We start from the raw sequence: 22,356 nt of genomic DNA, 5'->3' as shown, positions 1-22,356 counted from the left end.
TGCAAGAACAAAACGTAAAATTCATCAGATGGTCATAAGGCCCAAAAATCGGTTAATATCAAGACACCTTCATACAACGAGCATGACGAATATGTAAGACTGTATTGTTATGCGTTTACTTTTCTACATTGGCTAGAGGTATAGGGGAGGGTTGATATCTCATAAACATGTTTAACCCCGCAGCATTTTTGCGCCTATCCCCAGTCAGGAGCCTCTGGTTTTTGTTAGTCTTGTATTGTTTTAATTTTAGTTTCTTGTGTACAATTTGGAAATGTATAATTTGTACGTATAAATTTCTCAATTGTTCCTCCTCCGCTTTAAAAATATAGTTTTCAAAGTCGGGGAATACAATATTCATTTTGACTGAAATCATAACCCCCCTTTTCCCCCGTGTTTATTTGCAAATATAACATGCAGATAAGGATGGGAACATATTCATATAGTTTTATTAACATATCAAGATACTCCATAAATAACAATTCATTATTATAAGACTGCAATAACTCGTAACTTGCGAGAACGACAACTAAACACGGGGGAAAAGGGGGGTTATGATTTCAGTCAAAATGAATATTGTATTCCCCGACTTTGAAAACTATATTTTTAAAGCGGAGGAGGAACAATTGAGAAATTTATACGTACAAATTATACATTTGTATATACATGAAGCTCTTTAACAAAAATTACAGATTTGTGTAAAAAAAAAAATCTGATGTTTGAGTGGCGCCATAAAAAATCAGAACGAATCAAAGTTTAGAAAAAGACACCTAAAAATGAATTGGGGAGGGAGATGTAAAGGAAATTAGTGGTACAATTAACAAATGTATGTATTGATGATTCAAAAAAGATAAAATATATACTATAAATGAACCGTACTAAATCGACACGCCGCTGAACCGGATTAAATATTGTAATATAGTTCGCAATGTAACACAAGCCATTTTAAAAAGGGGGTTCTTAGCCAGGACAAAAGGTGTATGTGTGTGTGTGTTACAACTACATGTCTCCTTTCAAATGCATTGATCGAATAAAAAACGCCCCCTCTTGCATCCGCCACTAATCATTCCTTATCTTTATAAATTGTTTTTTACAAGAGTTTAGAAAGCAGTCAATTAATTATGTTGCTTGTTTCGTGGGGCTAAGAGATAATAAAATTAGTATATTTCAAAAACAACTTGAAAAGCTAGGTCAAGATAATGGCATTAATATTTCCTCTATTTCTGACTATACATGTACATGCTTGTGGGATAAGAATTGTTGAGAACGAAAGATAACTTACTATGTCGACAAGTCCACTAATTTGTTTTAAATTGTTACAAGGCCGCTTACCTAAAATTTGTCGTAGGCAAAGGCGGGTTTTGTGGCCGATGGAGGGGGTGTCAGGGCCGGTCTATAATCCCCATAATGGATCTACATTCATAGCTAATGCATAGAATTTTAAAGCTCCCACCACTAAATTAATATTTCCAGGATCCCCCTTTTTTATTAAACGCAAGTCTGTTTTAAAATGTCATAGGCTCTGTAAGAAGACGGTTTCTTAGTAGAATACTATGGGATCATTTAACACAACTGAGTATATCTTTTTTAACGTACATTTCAAATACATGAACAATACCCCCCCCCCCTCCCGTCCTCCCCTTCACATTAATTTCATGTCCTCTCCTTTGTTAAACGTTATCGGTGGTCACTAACGTTTCCACAACGTTTCATGTGTACACAGACTAAAATAGTCTATAATAAAAACGTGTAGTTAAATCGTATTCAGTAAATGTTGAAAGTTAACTATCTATTTAAAAATGCCATCGAAGATGTTTTGTTTTAACTCTAAAAATAGAAAACAAGTAGGTTGAACTGAGATCGATGAACAATGTCTGACCTATGAAAAGTCTAGAGATACTGTGTATACTATGAGGAATTTATTAGGACACTTATCCTGCCGGTTTTTTCTGACCGTTGTATTCTTTGGTTGCAAATTATGGCCACAATACAGGGAACAATTCGATATATATTCTTTTTCCACTTTCTCTCAGTAAGTATAACGCTTTTGATTTAAATGGGGGTTTAAACTTCCTGCGTCTATAAGACATCCATGATCAATTGTAGATGTTATGAAATTACTATGAATATTTTTTACATATAATATAGTAATTGTGTTTATTAATTATGTGAGAAACACCATAAACTGAACACATGCAGATCAGTTGCGGATCCAAAACTCAGATCCAAAACATATCATAAGAGTGGGGGGGGGGGGGGGGTGACTTACCTAAGGTTGGGCGCTCCAGTCATGCTTTCCCTATATAACCAACCAAATTTTTCACACAAAAATGCAGACAGTTTTTTTTATAAGATAAAATGACGAATATATATAGACACACGAAATACAAAACAAATGATTAAAATAATAACTCAACTTTTCCAAACTAAAAATAGATTCCTCCGGCTAAAATTGTATTGAAGATTAGGCAGTTATAAATACGGTTTATCTTGTACTTCATATGGATATTATACCTAGTAGTGGCGGATCCAGCCATATCAAAAAGGGGGGGTCCCAACCCAGGACAAAAAGGGGGGGGGGGGTCCAACTATATGTCTCCATTCAAATGCATTGATCGGCCCAAAATAGGGGGATCCGCCATTGCCTAGATGATTTAATATGTGGGTTTTATTCATCCATATTTTTTTTTTTTTGAATTATAGGGTTTCTTAGCCAACTAGAGCTATTAAATATAGCTTTAAATTTATGTTTATACTACTCTCAAAATGTTAAACAACTGATGAACTTAGAACGCAGTAATCTCATACGTAATAAGTAGTCAGGTTTAAAAAAAAATATAATACAGTTGGTCCTTTTTATTATCTGACATTTTTAACTACTTGTTTAATTGATTGATTGTTGGTTGCTTAATAAACTTCCCAATTATTTTTAATATTTGAATTAAATTTAGCGACACATATGTCAAAATGAATGTGTTTTCATAGACTTTTTTTAATATCGTGTGGATGCAGGTGCGGATTCCGTCATTTTGAAAAAAGGGTCTAATTCCCGGAACATCATGAAACGTCAAGATCATTTTTTTTAAAAATCTAAATGGGGGATACACCCCTGATGAACTCCCCCCCCACACACACACACCAACAAACACACCACAACCACTACCACCTCCACCACAACCGCCTGGATCTCATTATGGCACAAGCATCTTCGACATAATGTAGAAGGGCATGCCTTAAAATCTCGTTCAAAGGAGTAGGTCCAGTAAGACCCCATTTTGGCCCCGAAATATAGCAGTTTTACAAAATTGTTCAAATGTTAACTTTTAGTTATTTATTGGATAGTAGAATGCTTCTGCTACATAAATATGGGCTGTTTTTTGTACAATAAAATGCACATATATTGGGTACTAGCACCATCAAGTCATGCTAAATTACTGAAATCTTCACAGTTCTAGGATTTGTGTTAAATTTTAGACGGTTTCCGTGTAAAACGAAAGTGGCCGCATTCGTGTTCACCAAAATATTGAAATGTAAGTTGTATTTGATGATAATACATTAATACATAACATATATAAAGGTTGAGGATGAACACGGATGCGGCCACCTTCATTTTTGACAAAAACCATCTGAAAACTGACATTTTTTGGTATGTTTGGTAGATATTTCATATTTGAGCTTGAATCAGAGCGTTTTAATGACTAAATTAGTTATAATCTTTTACATAAATTAATTGAATTAATTGCTCAAAATTATCAAAAATGCCAATCTAATCATTTAAGGATGTACATTTCCGAGGAGCCAAAAATGTCTAAACTTTTTTCTTAATCTGATTTTTGGGTTTATTAGGCTGTAAACAAATAATTGGTGAAGAAAAAATCATATGGTGGAGCACTTCTCTTTTTCTACGGCCCTTTGAAAATGCCCAATTTTTATGATTTTTAAATTTTTCATCGATTTTACCTATTTTTTAGCTATTATCGTGAAACAAATTACAGTTCCACAATTAAACTTTTTTTCATACTTTTTATAAAGATGAAGTGGACCAATCTCAATAAATTTTACTCCAAAAAACTATAGGTAGGTGTTAATATAAGAAAGTATTATCATATTTTGACGCTTATATAAGTGTAATATTTACCATGCTGTCAATTTAGTTAATTTGTGATTTTTTTCAGTTTTAAGAACAACATGCATATTATTACATTTTTTTGGTTATAAATGATTGGAAAAATACATATCTAAGAAATTTGAAAAGAACAAAATGATGTGGGGGTACATGATTCTTGTAAAATCATGTTCTTTTCACAAAAGTCATTTAACTTAAATATAAACTATTACAGCATCATTAAAAATTTGTTATTGTTAATTAAGGTTATTGCTAAGACCATAATGAATGTTGAGGACTATAGTTTACGATGTTACCGTATAGCTGTTTGTTTTAGAAGTGTGCAAATTTTCGAAACAAAATCGCAAACAAATTCCGCCAATTCATAACTGCACATTCAAAGGTATAGATAAAAGTTTTCAATTAGCCAAAAAAATAACCGCCAAAATATTTCGTTTAAATGAAGGCAACAGTAGTATACCGCTGTTAGAAATTCATCAATCGATTAAGAAAAAAACCAAATCCGGATGACAAACTGGAATTGAGGGAAACGCATCAAAGGAGTAGGTCCAGTAAGACCCTTTTTGGCCCCAAAATAAAGCAGTTTTACAAAATTATTTAAATGTAAACTTTTAGTTATTTATTGGACAGTAGAATGCTTCTGCTACATAAATATGGGCTATTTTTGACAACACAAAGCGCATACATATCGGGTACTAGCACCAATTAAGTCATGCTAAATTACTGAAATCTTCACAATTCTAACATTTTAGTTAAATTTTAGACGATTTCAGTGTAAAACGAAAGTGGCCGCATTCGTGTTCATCCATAATATTGAAATGCAAGTTGTATTTGATGATAATACATAACATATATAAAGGTTGAGGATGAACACGGATGCGGCCACTTTCATTTTTGACACAAACCATCCGAAATGTGACATTTTTCGGCAAATTTGGTAGATGTATCATATTTGAGCTTCAATCGGATCGTTTTTTAAAATGTAATGCATAATCAGTTAAAATCTTCCACATAAACTAATTGAATCAAATGAAATAGACACTTAAGTGTTTAATAAGTGATCAAACTCTTTCGTCAAATGAAACTGAAATTTGAGGCCAAAATCGGTCCTTACCGGACCTTCTCCTTTCCGGTGGACCGGCTACGGCACTCATTGATTTCATTCAACAAATTAGTTTATAACATGTATGACCTGCATGCACGTGTCGCTTAGAACACATTTATATTTTAAATGTCAATATTACTCACCCGTGTAATTTTCTCAATGGGATGTTTGCAAAATTTCAACGGAAACAACGGAAACAGTTTCATAGCATCGAAAATGTTAATATTTAGGGTCTTCATGAAATTACAAAATCATGTGTTAGTATAGAAAAGACAGCCAATTTAGCTGACATCTCTACTTTTTTTTTTTAAAGTTCTTCTAACCTTTTCGTCCGGCCCGGCGCCAGTCCATTTGTCTGTTGAACATAAAGTTAAAAGTTATTTTTGGCCGATTGAGTTAGTGCCCTTTACAGATTAGTAAATCTTACCATATGTTTGTGCAGAAATTTAATTATTATGGTTGAGACACATAAAGTTAAAATTGCAAAGATGTGTATCTAAGTGAGAAACTAAGTGAGACCTGCATAAAAACAACGACGAAATTGCCACTCTGAATGTTTTTAATGGGAGTTATAATATTGCCCATGCATGTTTAGCATTTCCTTGTTTACTTATTGTTCCAAAAACTAGAGAAGCATGGTAAAAGTAACAAGCGTGTATTGCAAAAATGATCAACATGAAAAGTAGTACCCACCCTGAGATCTAATATCTGTCTGTTGGATTCATGGCTCATAAAAAAACGACTGCTTTCCCTAACTTTTCACCAATTCTTGGCTATTACCATGAACACCATAGTAATCGGTTAAAATGTTTCAGGAAGACAATGTACATGTCGAGATGTCCATATCCCGAAAATCTCAAGAAATATCAGTGTGCTTGTTTTTGGAGAAATTGTTCCTGAAATACTTTTATTTCCAGTTTTTAGCTCACCCGCCAATGTCACAAGTGTGTTTTTTTTCTCTCTCATCACTGCGGGCGTCCGTCTTCCGTTCTTTTTTATTTATACAAATAATCTTCTATAAAACTACTGGTCCAAGTTTGACCAAACTTGGATTTACCAAACTTGGATATAATTATCGTTGGGATATATGGTTATAAATACATGTCAGATGACCCCGCCTGCCAACCGACATGGCTAGAAATTTAACATTTGAGTATAATTCAAGCTTCTGAAAGAGGCATAAATGTTCAGAATGTTGAGATCTACCTTTTTTTAATTGTGTCAAAATTATCTGACGACCTCTATAGGAATAACAACGTATTGTCTTTGACAATATTACGAATTTTATGAATTTTAACTCATCTGGCGTACAGTGCCAATTCATAAATTTCTTTTTTTTTTGTTATTTCTGTCTTATATCTGAAAAACTATGAAAGGAAGATTGAAAATACTACTTATGAAATTATTTGCAAGGCAAGATCTAAATAAGTCACACTAACTCAAATCATCAGTCAACTCTTTGTTTGGTGTTCGCTCTATAATGACTATTTTTTATTAATGTTTTGCTTTTTTCATTTTATCTTAAAAAAACTATTGATCAGGTTAATAAGATATATTTACCCGGAAAATATCGCTTTCTTTTTAGCAGTTTTTATACAACCGCCAAAAAAAACATAAAAAACTATAGTCGTATATATTTGTATTACGTCTGCGTCGTCGTTGTCGTCGACTGCGTCTTTCGAAGATGGATGATTTCCGGATAATAACTTAAATTTTTTTTTATAGAAATCAATAAAATTTTAACACAAGGTTTATAATCATTAAAGAAAGGTTGGGATCGATTGTGGGTGTTTTGGTCCCAACTATAAAACGGGCACAAATAAGCATTTTTCTTGGATTTTCGCTCAATAACTTAAGTATAAGTAAAAAGAATTTAAACACAAGGTTTATGACCACAAAAGGAAGTTTGTTATTGATTTTGGAAGATTTGGTCCCAACAGTTTAGGAATCATTTTCAAATTTAACGTTGTTTGATACATGTATCCTAAAAAAAATGAATTATTGGGATTACTAGAATTTGATATGCCGAATCTAACCGTGCATTTAGATTATTAATTTTTGGTACCGTTTTTAAACTGGTCTACATTAAGGTCCAAAGGGTCCAAAATTAAAATTAGCTTGATTTTAACAAACATTGAATTCTTGGGGTATTTTGATGCGCTGAATCTTAACATGTATAAATATTTCTGATTATGGGCCCAGTTTTTAAGTTTGTCCAATTCGGGGTTCAAAATTAAACTGTGTTTGATTTCAACAAAAATGTATATATGGGATTACCAGGCAGAAGCTAGCGAACAATAGCTAGCGAACAATAAGCCAGCGAACAATAAGGCGATATATCGAGAAACCAAAAAACAGAATAAGACAACAACGGCCGTTAGATAAAAAAGTATTTAAAAAGGCAGAAAATCAGTTAAAATATAGCAATTTTAACTCAATTTTGAAATGGTTTTTATCCAATCCACTGATTTAACAAGTCGCATTACTTTTTAGGCTAATATTCAGTACCACAATAACTCTGCATCTATCAACGGATTACTTGTAGGTGTAGGGCCACCAATGTACCCACTTCAATTTAGAACGTATGTAAAAGTAGTCCTACCCTGTAAATTAAACCACCTTTTATGTCATTGTTTGATTTAGAGCTCAAAATTTGAAAAAAATGTCAAAAAATTAGGGGGGTCGGCCTATTCCAGGGCTTCTAGAGAAAAATAATGAGGGGTGTCACGGGGAATGACTATATAGGTCTTGTAGAGGAGAAACAGGCGCTTCTTTTGCGCTAGGTATCGAAGGGCGCTATGTTCAAAAATCTGAAACTAGGGCTCAAAATTTGAAAAATTTGTCAAAATTTGGGGGGTCGGCCTATTCTAGGACTTCTAGAGAAAAATAATGAGTGGTGTCACGGGGTATGACTATATAGGTCTTGAAGAGGAGAAACAGGCGCTTCTTTTGCGCTAGGTATCGAAGGGCGCTATGTTCAAAAATCTGAAACTAGAGCTCAAAATTCGAAAAAATTGTCCAAAAAATGGGGGTAGGGTTGGCCTATTCCAGGAGTTCTAGAGAAAAATAATGGGGGGTGTCACGGGATATGACTATATAGGTCTTGTAGAGCAGGTAAAGGCGCTTCTTTTGCGCCAGGTATCGAAGGGCGCTATGTTCAAAAATCTGAAACTAGAGCTCAAAATTCGAAAAAAATGTCAAAAAATTAGGGGGGTCGGCCTATTCCAGGGCTTCTAGAGAAAAATAATGAGGGGTGTCACGGGGAATGACTATATAGGTCTTGTAGAGGAGAAACAGGCACTTCTTTTGCGCTAGGTATCGAAGGGCGCTATGTTCAAAAATCTGAAACTAGGGCTCAAAATTTGAAAAATTTGTCAAAATTTGGGGGGTCGGCCTATTCTAGGACTTCTAGAGAAAAATAATGAGGGGTGTCACGGGGTATGACTATATAGGTCTTGAAGAGGAGAAACAGGCGCTTCTTTTGCGCTAGGTATCGAAGGGCGCTATGTTCAAAAATCTGAAACTAGAGCTCAAAATTCGAAAAAATTGTCCAAAAAATGGGGGTAGGGTTGGCCTATTCCAGGAGTTCTAGAGAAAAATAATGGGGGGTGTCACGGGATATGACTATATAGGTCTTGTAGAGCAGGTAAAGGCGCTTCTTTTGCGCCAGGTATCGAAGGGCGGCGCTATGTTCAAAAATCTGAAACTAGAGCTCAAAATTCGAAAAAAATGTCAAAAAATTAGGGGGGTCGGCCTATTCCAGGGCTTCTAGAGAAAAATAATGAGGGGTGTCACGGGGAATGACTATATAGGTCTTGACGAGGAGAAACAGGCGCTTCTTTTGCGCTAGGTATCGAAGGGCGCTATGTTCAAAAATCTGAAACTAGGGCTCAAAGTTTGAAAAATTTGTCAAAATTTGGGGGGTCGGCCTATTCTAGGACTTCTAGAGAAAAATAATGAGTGGTGTCACGGGGTATGACTATATAGGTCTTGAAGAGGAGAAACAGGCGCTTCTTTTGCGCTAGGTATCGAAGGGCGCTATGTTCAAAAATCTGAAACTAGAGCTCAAAATTCGAAAAAATTGTCCAAAAAATGGGGGTAGGGTTGGCCTATTCCAGGAGTTCTAGAGAAAAATAATGGGGGGTGTCACGGGATATGACTATATAGGTCTTGTAGAGCAGGTAAAGGCGCTTCTTTTGCGCCAGGTATCGAAGGGCGCTATGTTCAAAAATCTGAAACTAGAGCTCAAAATTCGAAAAAAATGTCAAAAAATTAGGGGGGTCGGCCTATTCCAGGGCTTCTAGAGAAAAATAATGAGGGGTGTCACGGGGAATGACTATATAGGTCTTGTAGAGGAGAAACAGGCACTTCTTTTGCGCTAGGTATCGAAGGGCGCTATGTTCAAAAATCTGAAACTAGGGCTCAAAATTTGAAAAATTTGTCAAAATTTGGGGGGTCGGCCTATTCTAGGACTACTAGAGAAAAATAATGAGTGGTGTCACGGGGTATGACTATATAGGTCTTGAAGAGGAGAAACAGGCGCTTCTTTTGCGCTAGGTATCGAAGGGCGCTATGTTCAAAAATCTGAAACTAGAGCTCAAAATTCGAAAAAATTGTCCAAAAAATGGGGGTAGGGTTGGCCTATTCCAGGAGTTCTAGAGAAAAATAATGGGGGGTGTCACGGGATATGACTATATAGGTCTTGTAGAGCAGGTAAAGGCGCTTCTTTTGCGCCAGGTATCGAAGGGCGGCGCTATGTTCAAAAATCTGAAACTAGAGCTCAAAATTCGAAAAAAATGTCAAAAAATTAGGGGGGTCGGCCTATTCCAGGGCTTCTAGAGAAAAATAATGAGGGGTGTCACGGGGAATCACTATATAGGTCTTGTAGAGGAGAAACAGGCGCTTCTTTTGCGCTAGGTATCGAAGGGCGCTATGTTCAAAAATCTGAAACTAGGGCTCAAAATTTGAAAAATTTGTCAAAATTTGGGGGGTCGGCCTATTCTAGGACTTCTAGAGAAAAATAATGAGTGGTGTCACGGGGTATGACTATATAGGTCTTGAAGAGGAGAAACAGGCGCTTCTTTTGCGCTAGGTATCGAAGGGCGCTATGTTCAAAAATCTGAAACTAGAGCTCAAAATTCGAAAAAATTGTCCAAAAAATGGGGGTAGGGTTGGCCTATTCCAGGAGTTCTAGAGAAAAATAATGGGGGGTGTCACGGGATATGACTATATAGGTCTTGTAGAGCAGGTAAAGGCGCTTCTTTTGCGCCAGGTATCGAAGGGCGCTATGTTCAAAAATCTGAAACTAGAGCTCAAAATTCGAAAAAAATGTCAAAAAATTAGGGGGGTCGGCCTATTCCAGGGCTTCTAGAGAAAAATAATGAGGGGTGTCACGGGGAATGACTATATAGGTCTTGTAGAGGAGAAACAGGCACTTCTTTTGCGCTAGGTATCGAAGGGCGCTATGTTCAAAAATCTGAAACTAGGGCTTAAAATTTGAAAAATTTGTCAAAATTTGGGGGGTCGGCCTATTCTAGGACTTCTAGAGAAAAATAATGAGTGGTGTCACGGGGTATGACTATATAGGTCTTGAAGAGGAGAAACAGGCGCTTCTTTTGCGCTAGGTATCGAAGGGCGCTATGTTCAAAAATCTGAAACTAGAGCTCAAAATTCGAAAAAATTGTCCAAAAAATGGGGGTAGGGTTGGCCTATTCCAGGAGTTCTAGAGAAAAATAATGGGGGGTGTCACGGGATATGACTATATAGGTCTTGTAGAGCAGGTAAAGGCGCTTCTTTTGCGCCAGGTATCGAAGGGCGGCGCTATGTTCAAAAATCTGAAACTAGAGCTCAAAATTCGAAAAAAATGTCAAAAAATTAGGGGGGTCGGCCTATTCCAGGGCTTCTAGAGAAAAATAATGAGGGGTGTCACGGGGAATGACTATATAGGTCTTGTAGAGGAGAAACAGGCGCTTCTTTTGCGCTAGGTATCGAAGGGCGCTATGTTCAAAAATCTGAAACTAGGGCTCAAAATTTGAAAAATTTGTCAAAATTTGGGGGGTCGGCCTATTCTAGGACTTCTAGAGAAAAATAATGAGTGGTGTCACGGGGTATGACTATATAGGTCTTGAAGAGGAGAAACAGGCGCTTCTTTTGCGCTAGGTAACGAAGGGCGCTATGTTCAAAAATCTGAAACTAGAGCTCAAAATTCGAAAAAATTGTCCAAAAAATGGGGGTAGGGTTGGCCTATTCCAGGAGTTCTAGAGAAAAATAATGGGGGGTGTCACGGGATATGACTATATAGGTCTTGTAGAGCAGGTAAAGGCGCTTCTTTTGCGCCAGGTATCGAAGGGCGCTATGTTCAAAAATCTGAAACTAGAGCTCAAAATTCGAAAAAAATGTCAAAAAATTAGGGGGGTCGGCCTATTCCAGGGCTTCTAGAGAAAAATAATGAGGGGTGTCACGGGGAATGACTATATAGGTCTTGTAGAGGAGAAACAGGCACTTCTTTTGCGCTAGGTATCGAAGGGCGCTATGTTCAAAAATCTGAAACTAGGGCTCAAAATTTGAAAAATTTGTCAAAATTTGGGGGGTCGGCCTATTCTAGGACTTCTAGAGAAAAATAATGAGTGGTGTCACGGGGTATGACTATATAGGTCTTGAAGAGGAGAAACAGGCGCTTCTTTTGCGCTAGGTATCGAAGGGCGCTATGTTCAAAAATCTGAAACTAGAGCTCAAAATTCGAAAAAATTGTCCAAAAAATGGGGGTAGGGTTGGCCTATTCCAGGAGTTCTAGAGAAAAATAATGGGGGGTGTCACGGGATATGACTATATAGGTCTTGTAGAGCAGGTAAAGGCGCTTCTTTTGCGCCAGGTATCGAAGGGCGGCGCTATGTTCAAAAATCTGAAACTAGAGCTCAAAATTCGAAAAAAATGTCAAAAAATTAGGGGGGTCGGCCTATTCCAGGGCTTCTAGAGAAAAATAATGAGGGGTGTCACGGGGAATGACTATATAGGTCTTGTAGAGGAGAAACAGGCGCTTCTTTTGCGCTAGGTATCGAAGGGCGCTATGTTCAAAAATCTGAAACTAGGGCTCAAAGTTTGAAAAATTTGTCAAAATTTGGGGGGTCGGCCTATTCTAGGACTTCTAGAGAAAAATAATGAGTGGTGTCACGGGGTATGACTATATAGGTCTTGAAGAGGAGAAACAGGCGCTTCTTTTGCGCTAGGTATCGAAGGGCGCTATGTTCAAAAATCTGAAACTAGAGCTCAAAATTCGAAAAAATTGTCCAAAAAATGGGGGTAGGGTTGGCCTATTCCAGGAGTTCTAGAGAAAAATAATGGGGGGTGTCACGGGATATGACTATATAGGTCTTGTAGAGCAGGTAAAGGCGCTTCTTTTGCGCCAGGTATCGAAGGGCGCTATGTTCAAAAATCTGAAACTAGAGCTCAAAATTCGAAAAAAAATGTCAAAAAATTAGGGGGGTCGGCCTATTCCAGGGCTTCTAGAGAAAAATAATGAGGGGTGTCACGGGGAATGACTATATAGGTCTTGTAGAGGAGAAACAGGCACTTCTTTTGCGCTAGGTATCGAAGGGCGCTATGTTCAAAAATCTGAAACTAGGGCTCAAAATTTGAAAAATTTGTCAAAATTTGGGGGGTCGGCCTATTCTAGGACTTCTAGAGAAAAATAATGAGTGGTGTCACGGGGTATGACTATATAGGTCTTGAAGAGGAGAAACAGGCGCTTCTTTTGCGCTAGGTATCGAAGGGCGCTATGTTCAAAAATCTGAAACTAGAGCTCAAAATTCGAAAAAATTGTCCAAAAAATGGGGGTAGGGTTGGCCTATTCCAGGAGTTCTAGAGAAAAATAATGGGGGGTGTCACGGGATATGACTATATAGGTCTTGTAGAGCAGGTAAAGGCGCTTCTTTTGCGCCAGGTATCGAAGGGCGGCGCTATGTTCAAAAATCTGAAACTAGAGCTCAAAATTCGAAAAAAATGTCAAAAAATTAGGGGGGTCGGCCTATTCCAGGGCTTCTAGAGAAAAATAATGAGGGGTGTCACGGGGAATGACTATATAGGTCTTGTAGAGGAGAAACAGGCGCTTCTTTTGCGCTAGGTATCGAAGGGCGCTATGTTCAAAAATCTGAAACTAGAGCTCAAAATTTGAAAAAAATGTCAAAAAATTAGGGGGGTCGGCCTATTCCAGGGCTTCTAGAGAAAAATAATGAGAGGTGTCACGGGGAATGACTATATAGGTCTTGTAGAGGAGAAACAGGCGCTTCTTTTGCGCTAGGTATCGAAGGGCGCTATGTTCAAAAATCTGAAACTAGGGCTCAAAATTTGAAAAATTTGTCAAAATTTGGGGGGTCGGCCTATTCTTGGACTTCTAGAGAAAAATAATGAGTGGTGTCACGGGGTATGACTATATAGGTCTTGAAGAGGAGAATAAGGCGCTTCTTTTGCGCTAGGTATCGAAGGGCGCTATGTTCAAAAATCTGAAACTAGAGCTCAAAATTCGAAAAAATTGTCCAAAAAATGGGGGTAGGGTTGGCCTATTCCAGGAGTTCTAGAGAAAAATAATGAGGGGTGTCACGGGATATGACTATATAGGTCTTGTAGAGCAGGTAAAGGCGCTTCTTTTGCGCTAGGTATCGAAGGGCGCTATGTTCAAAAATCTGAAACTAGAGCTCAAAATTCGAAAAAAATGTCAAAAAATTAGGGGGGTCGGCCTATTCCAGGGCTTCTAGAGAAAAATAATGAGAGGTGTCACGGGGAATGACTATATAGGTCTTGTAGAGGAGAAACAGGCGCTTCTTTTGCGCTAGGTATCGAAGGGCGCTATGTTCAAAAATCTGAAACTAGGGCTCAAAATTTGAAAAATTTGTCAAAATTTGGGGGGTCGGCCTATTCTAGGACTTCTAGAGAAAAATAATGAGTGGTGTCACGGGGTATGACTATATAGGTCTTGAAGAGGAGAAACAGGCACTTCTTTTGCGCCAGGTATCGAAGGGCGCTATGTTCAAAAATCTGAAACTAGAGCTCAAAATTCGAAAAAATTGTCCAAAAAATGGGGGTAGGGTTGGCCTATTCCAGGAGTTCTAGAGAAAAATAATGGGGAGTGTCACGGGATATGACTATATAGGTCTTGTAGAGGAGAAACAGGCGTTTCTTTTGCTTTAGGTATCGAAGGGCGCTATGTTCAAAAATCTGAAACTAGAGCTCAAAATATGAAAAAGATGCCAAAAATTAGGGGGGTCAGCCAGCAGCGGCATAACACAAAAAACTCTATCATAAATACCAGACGCGCGTTTCATCTACAAAAGACTCATTAGTGACGCTCGAATCAAAATAATGGTTGAAAGGCCAAAATAAAGAACGAATTTGAAGAGCATTGAGAACATAACATTCCTAGCAGTTTTGCCAAATACAGGTAAGGCAGTCTATTCCTGGTGTAGAAAAACCTTATTTTTTTCAAAAATTCAAAGCGGTGTTAATTTATAAGATTATATCAATGGTAAGCCAAGTCAACACAAGTGCTAACTACTGGGATGGTGATACACTCGGGTAAATAAATCTCTACCATCAGTGGCATCGACTCAGTGGTTGCATTTTAAGTTTTAACTCATCATATATAGATACCAGTATTTTAATTTTATATTTACGCCAGACGCGCATTTCGTCTACAATATATCAGTGAATGTCCTGTGAAGGGAAAACAGGCGAACCGTTTGCGTAAGTCCTGAAATGGTGCTATGTTCAATTTTGTCGAAAGGAACTTAAAAAATTTAATGAAAAACTCAACTGTCAGACAAGAACGCGAAAACCAAAAAAAAAACATATGATAGTCAGCAAAGACTAATTTTCAATTTTTTGTCATAAAAAGTCATAATTTCCCCATAACATGATAAAAGAGTTTATGTGTATATATAATACAGCCGTGCGTAAGGTGGGTTAATTAGGGTTGTTAACTAAGCGTCTTTTTGAAATAAGTCACTCGCCTATCAATCGGCTAATACGTTGTTAAGGTAGCAGCAACCATTTCTGATGGAGGACATTGTTTATTTCATGATGTGTTTGAACTGGTCAAATTCGGGCTACGATCTGGCCAAGGAAGATGAACAGAATTCAATTTGAACAATGGATTTTCCTCCACGATGCTAATTTCCAATTTTGGCGAGCTCTGCACTACATTGGATACGGATAACTGTGTGTCTGTTCGTAAGCAAACGTCCCTGAAATGGTCTTATCGCACAATAACCAGAAGGGATGATTCAATCTCGAACAATTATTGTTAAAAGGCTCCTGTATGCCCAGTCCTCTCTTTTCAGGATTGTATTGTATGCAATGGGTTTCTTTCTGACTAAGCTTTATCATGCCTAGCAGGTGGCATAGGGGGTCTTTTTGATCTCGGATAGTCTTTTATATCGTGTATTGCCTCATTTTTTTTTTTATCTAAACGACTTATAGTGGAAAAGTGATGACCGACAATACGTGCAATTGTCACAGCGACATTCCTGCCTCTCTCATGCTGATAATCTGCCATCTTGCTGCGGTTAAGAGTTGTGGAGGACCAATTTAAAGGTGTCAATCACACAACTTTATAAACTTGCTTATTTAAAGTGTTGAAAACAATGAGGATGAAACACATGTTTTGCTGTGTACGGGTACAGTAGCTGCATGTGCAGATAAGAACTTATCGAGTCGATAATTATTGATCAAACTCCGGTGATATTTAAATAGTGTTTAACTAGTTCAATTTTAACAAATTATATCAGAAAAAAATTAAGAGTGTTTTTTTAATTTCAATTCCAATTTGGTTATATACCATCTGGCATTCGCACTAAAGTTCTTTCATCTTCGTTGTTTTCTTTTCGACATAACCTTTACAGCTAGTAATCAGCATTTTTTTATCAGTATTTACATAACACATTTTACAAACTCTTTAATCATGTTATTTGGATGGGGAAATTATGACTTTTTATGACAAGAAATTGAAAATTAGTCTTTGCTGACTATCATATGTTGTTGTTTTTTTGTTTTTCGCGTTCTTGTCTGACAGTTGAGTTTTTCATTAAATTTTTTAAGTTCCTTTCGACAATATTGAACATAGCACCATTTGAAGACTTACGCAAACGGTTGCCTGTTTTCCCTACACAGGACATTCACTGATATAGTGTAGACGAAATGCGCGTCTGGCGTAAATATAAAATTAAAATACTGGTATCTATGATGAGTTAAAACTTAAAATGCAACCACTGAGTCGATGCCACTGCTGGTAGAGATTTATTTCCCCGAGGGTATCACCAGCCCAGTAGTCAGCACTTGTGTTGACTTGGCTTATCATTGATATAATCTTATAAATTAACACTGCTTTGAATTTTTTGAAAAAAATAAGGTTGTTCTACACCAGGAATAGAATGCCTTACCTGTATTTGGCAAAACTGCTAGGAATGTTATGTTCTCAATGCTCTTCAAATTCGTCCTTTATTTTGGCCTTTCAACCATTATTTTGATTCGAGCGTCACTAATGAGTCTTTTGTAGATGAAACGCGCTTCTGGTATTTATGATGATTTTTTTTGTGTTTTGCCGCTGCTGGCTGACCCCCTAATTTTTGACATCTTTTTCGAATTTTGAGCTCTTGTTTCAGATTTTTGAACATAGCGCCCTTCAATACCTAGCGCAAAAGAAACGCCTGTTTCTCCTCTACAAGACCTATATAGTCATTCCCCGTGACATCCCTCATTATTTTTCTCTAAAACTCCTGGAATAGACCGACCCTACCCCCATTTTTTGGACAAATTTTTCGAATTTTGAGCTCTAGTTTCAGATTTTTGAACATAGCGCCCTTCGATACCTAACGTAAAAGAAGCGCCCGTTTCTCCTCTTCAAGACCTATATAGTCATATCCCGTGACACCCCAAATATTTTTCTCTAGAACTCCTGGAATAGGCCGACCCTACCCCAATTTTTTGGACAATTTTTTTCGAATTTTAAGCTCTAGTTTCAGATTTTTGAACATAGCGCCCTTCGATACCTAGCGCAAAAGAAGCGCCTGTTTCTCCTCTACAAGATCTATATAGTCATATCCCGTGACACTCTCCATTATTTTTCTCTAGAATTCCTGGAATAGGCCAACCCTACCCCAATTTTTTGGACATTTTTTTCGAATTTTTAGCTCTAGTTTCAGATTTTTGAACATAGCGCCCTTCGATACCTAGCGCAAAAGAAGCGCCTGTTTCTCCTCTTCAAGACCTATATAGTCATACCCCGTGACACCCCTCATTATTTTTCTCTAGAAGTCCTAGAATAGGCCGACCCCCCAAATTTTGACAAATTTTTCAAATTTTGAGCCCTAGTTTCAGATTTTTGAACATAGCACCTATCGATACCTAGCGCAAAAGAAGCGCCTGTTTCTCCTCTACAAGACCTATATAGTCATTCCCCGTGACACCCCTCATTATTTTTCTCTAGAAGCCCTGGAATAGGCCGACCCCCCTAATTTTTTGACATTTTTTTCGAATTTTGAGCTCTAGTTTCAGATTTTTGAACATAGCGCCCTTCGATACCTGGCGCAAAAGAAGCGCCTTTACCTGCTCTACAAGACCTATATAGTCATATCCCGTGACACCCCCCATTATTTTTCTCTAGAACTCCTGGAATAGGCCAACCCTACCCCCATTTTTTGGACAATTTTTTCGAATTTTGAGCTCTAGTTTCAGATTTTTGAACATAGCGCCCTTCGATACCTAGCGCAAAAGAAGCGCCTGTTTCTCCTCTTCAAGACCTATATAGTCATACCCCGTGACACCACTCATTATTTTTCTCTAGAAGTCCTAGAATAGGCCGACCCCCCAAATTTTGACAAATTTTTCAAATTTTGAGCCCTAGTTTCAGATTTTTGAACATAGCGCCCTTCGATACCTAGCGCAAAAGAAGCGCCTGTTTCTCCTCTACAAGACCTATATAGTCATTCCCCGTGACACCCCTCATTATTTTTCTCTAGAAGCCCTGGAATAGGCCGACCCCCCTAATTTTTTGACATTTTTTTCAAATTTTGAGCTCTAGTTTCAGATTTTTGAACATAGCGCCCTTCGATACCTAGCGCAAAAGAAGCGCCTGTTTCTCCTCTACAAGACCTATATAGTCATTCCCCGTGACACCCCTCATTATTTTTCTCTAGAAGCCCTGGAATAGGCCGACCCCCCTAATTTTTTGACATTTTTTACGAATTTTGAGCTCTAGTTTCAGATTTTTGAACATAGCGCCCTTCGATACCTGGCGCAAAAGAAGCGCCTTTACCTGCTCTACAAGACCTATATAGTCATATCCCGTGACACCCCCCATTATTTTTCTCTAGAACTCCTGGAATAGGCCAACCCTACCCACATTTTTTGGACAATTTTTTCGAATTTTGAGCTCTAGTTTCAGATTTTTGAACATAGCGCCCTTCGATACCTAGCGCAAAAGAAGCGTCTGTTTCTCCTCTTCAAGACCTATATAGTCATACCCCGTGACACCACTCATTATTTTTCTCTAGAAGTCCTAGAATAGGCCGACCCCCCAAATTTTGACAAATTTTTCAAATTTTGAGCCCTAGTTTCAGATTTTTGAACATAGCGCCCTTCGATACCTAGCGCAAAAGAAGCGCCTGTTTCTCCTCTACAAGACCTATATAGTCATTCCCCGTGACACCCCTCATTATTTTTCTCTAGAAGCCCTGGAATAGGCCGTCCCCCCTAATTTTTTGACATTTTTTTCAAATTTTGAGCTCTAGTTTCAGATTTTTGAACATAGCGCCCTTCGATACCTAGCGCAAAAGAAGCGCCTGTTTCTCCTCTACAAGACCTATATAGTCATTCCCCGTGACACCCCTCACTATTTTTCTCTAGAAAACCTGGAATAGGCCGACCCCCCTAATTTTTTGACATTTTTTTCGAATTTTGAGCTCTAGTTTCAGATTTTTGAACATAGCGCCCTTCGATACCTGGCGCAAAAGAAGCGCCTTTACCTGCTCTACAAGACCTATATAGTCATATCCCGTGACACCCCCATTATTTTTCTCTAGAACTCCTGGAATAGGCCAACCCTACCCCCATTTTTTGGACAATTTTTTCGAATTTTGAGCTCTAGTTTCAGATTTTTGAACATAGCGCCCTTCGATACCTAGCGCAAAAGAAGCGCCTGTTTCTCCTCTTCAAGACCTATATCGTCATACCCCGTGACACCACTCATTATTTTTCTCTAGAAGTCCTAGAATAGGCCGACCCCCCAAATTTTGACAAATTTTTCAAATTTTGAGCCCTAGTTTCAGATTTTTGAACATAGCGCCCTTCGATACCTAGCGCAAAAGAAGCGCCTGTTTCTCCTCTACAAGACCTATATAGTCATTCCCCGTGACACCCCTCATTATTTTTCTCTAGAAGCCCTGGAATAGGCCGACCCCCCTAATTTTTTGACATTTTTTTCAAATTTTGAGCTCTAGTTTCAGATTTTTGAACATAGCGCCCTTCGATACCTAGCGCAAAAGAAGCGCCTGTTTCTCCTCTACAAGACCTATATAGTCATTCCCCGTGACACCCCTCACTATTTTTCTCTAGAAAACCTGGAATAGGCCGACCCCCCTAATTTTTTGACATTTTTTTCGAATTTTGAGCTCTAGTTTCAGATTTTTGAACATAGCGCCCTTCGATACCTGGCGCAAAAGACGCGCCTTTACCTGCTCTACAAGACCTATATAGTCATATCCCGTGACACCCCCATTATTTTTCTCTAGAACTCCTGGAATAGGCCAACCCTACCCCCATTTTTTGGACAATTTTTTCGAATTTTGAGCTCTAGTTTCAGATTTTTGAACATAGCGCCCTTCGATACCTAGCGCAAAAGAAGCGCCTGTTTCTCCTCTTCAAGACCTATATCGTCATACCCCGTGACACCACTCATTATTTTTCTCTAGAAGTCCTAGAATAGGCCGACCCCCCAAATTTTGACAAATTTTTCAAATTTTGAGCCCTAGTTTCAGATTGTTGAACATAGCGCCCTTCGATACCTAGCGCAAAAGAAGCGCCTGTTTCTCCTCTACAAGACCTATATAGTCATTCCCCGTGACACCCTCATTATTTTTCTCTAGAAGCCCTGGAATAGGCCGACCCCCCTAATTTTTTGACATTTTTTTCAAATTTTGAGCTCTAGTTTCAGATTTTTGAACATAGCGCCCTTCGATACCTAGCGCAAAAGAAGCGCCTGTTTCTCCTTTTCAAGACCTATATAGTCATTCCCCGTGACACCCCTCATTATTTTTCTCTAGAAGCCCTGGAATAGGCCGACCCCCCTAATTTTTTGACATTTTTTTCGAATTTTGAGCTCTAGTTTCAGATTTTTGAACATAGCGCCCTTCGATACCTGGCGCAAAAGAAGCGCCTTTACCTGCTCTACAAGACCTATATAGTCATATCCCGTGACACCCCTCATTATTTTTCTCTAGAAGCCCTGGAATAGGCCGACCCCCCTAATTTTTTGACATTTTTTTCGAATTTTGAGCTTTAGTTTCAGATTTTTGGACATAGCGCCCTTCGATACCTAGCGCAAAAGAAGCGCCTGTTTCTGCTCTACAAGACCTATATAGTCATATCCCGTGACACCCCCCATTATTTTTCTCTAGAACTCCTGGAATAGGCCAACCCTACCCCCATTTTTTGGACAATTTTTTCGAATTTTGAGCTCTAGTTTCAGATTTTTGAACATAGCGCCCTTCGATACCTAACGCAAAAGAAGCGCCTGTTTCTCCTCTTCAAGACCTATATAGTCATACCCCGTGACACCCCTCATTATTTTTCTCTAGAAGTCCTAGAATAGGCCGACCCCCCTAATTTTTGACATTTTTTTCAAATTTTGAGCCCTAGTTTCAGATTTTTGAACATAGCGCCTATCGATACCTAGCGCAAAAGAAGCGCCTGTTTCTCCTCTACAAGACCTATATAGTCATTCCCCGTGACACCCCTCATTATTTTTCTCTAGAAGCCCTGGAATAGGCCGACCCCCCTAATTTTTTGACATTTGTTCGAATTTTGAGCTCTAGTTTCAGATTTTTGAACATAGCGCCCTTCGATACCTAGCGCAAAAAAGCGCCTGTTTCTGCTCTACAAGACCTATATAGTCATATCCCGTGACACCCCCCATTATTTTTCTCTAGAACTCCTGGAATAGGCCAACCCTACCCCCATTTTTTGGACAATTTTTTCGAATTTTGAGCTCTAGTTTCAGATTTTTGAACATAGCGCCCTTCGATACCTAGCGCAAAAGAAGCGCCTGTTCCTCCTCTTCAAGACCTATATAGTCATACCCCGTGACACCCCTCATTATTTTTCTCTAGAAGTCCTAGAATAGGCCGACCCCCCTAATTTTTGACATTTTTTTCAAATTTTGAGCCCTAGTTTCAGATTTTTGAACATAGCGCCCTTCGATACCTAGCGCAAAAGAAGCGCCTGTTTCTCCTCTACAAGACCTATATAGTCATTCCCCGTGATACCCCTCATTATTTTTCTCTAGAAGCCCTGGAATAGTCCGACCCCCCTAATTTTTTGACATTTTTTTCAAATTTTGAGCTCTAAATCAAACAATGACATAAAAGGTGGTTTAATTTACAGGGTAGGACTACTTTTACATACGTTCTAAATTGAAGTGGGTGCATTGGTGGCCCTACACCTACAAATAATCCGTTGATAGATGCAGAGTTATTGTGGTACTGAATATTAGCCTAAAAAGTAATGCGACTTGTTAAATCAGTGGATTGGATAAAAACCATTTCAAAATTGAGTTAAAATTGCTATATTTTAACTGATTTTCTGCCTTTTTGAATACTTTTTTATTTAATGGCCGTTGTTGTCTTATTCTGTTTTTTGGTTTCTCGATATATCGCCTTATTGTTCGCTGGCTTATTGTTCGCTAGCTATTGTTCGCTAGCTTCTGCCTGGTTATGGGATTCTTTGATATGTTGAATCTTACCATGTATTTAGATTTATTTTTTTGGTATTTGGGCCTCTTTATCAAATTGGTCCACATTGAGTTCTAGTGGATCCAAAGTTGAACTTTTTTTATTTCATCGAAAATTGAATATTGGGGTTCTTT

At 38.2% G+C, this 22,356-nt stretch overlaps 1 protein-coding gene across 1 annotated transcript in view; it reads left to right on the top strand.

The window, feature by feature from the left end:
* The first annotated feature begins 1,851 nt into the window (after window positions 1-1,851).
* Window positions 1,852-22,356, top strand: part of LOC134697727 (titin-like) — a 37,692-nt gene continuing 17,187 nt past the window's right edge. Inside the window, exon 1 of the mRNA XM_063560011.1 lies at window positions 1,852-2,029. Coding sequence (XP_063416081.1) covers window positions 1,976-2,029 — 54 coding nt within the window. The 5' untranslated portion in view covers window positions 1,852-1,975. The remainder of the gene's footprint in view (window positions 2,030-22,356) is intronic.

The sequence above is a fragment of the Mytilus trossulus genome, chromosome 14 (genome assembly GCF_036588685.1).
Source record: "Mytilus trossulus isolate FHL-02 chromosome 14, PNRI_Mtr1.1.1.hap1, whole genome shotgun sequence".
NCBI lineage: Eukaryota > Metazoa > Mollusca > Bivalvia > Mytilida > Mytilidae > Mytilus > Mytilus trossulus.
This window is presented reverse-complemented; position numbering and strand designations above follow the sequence as displayed.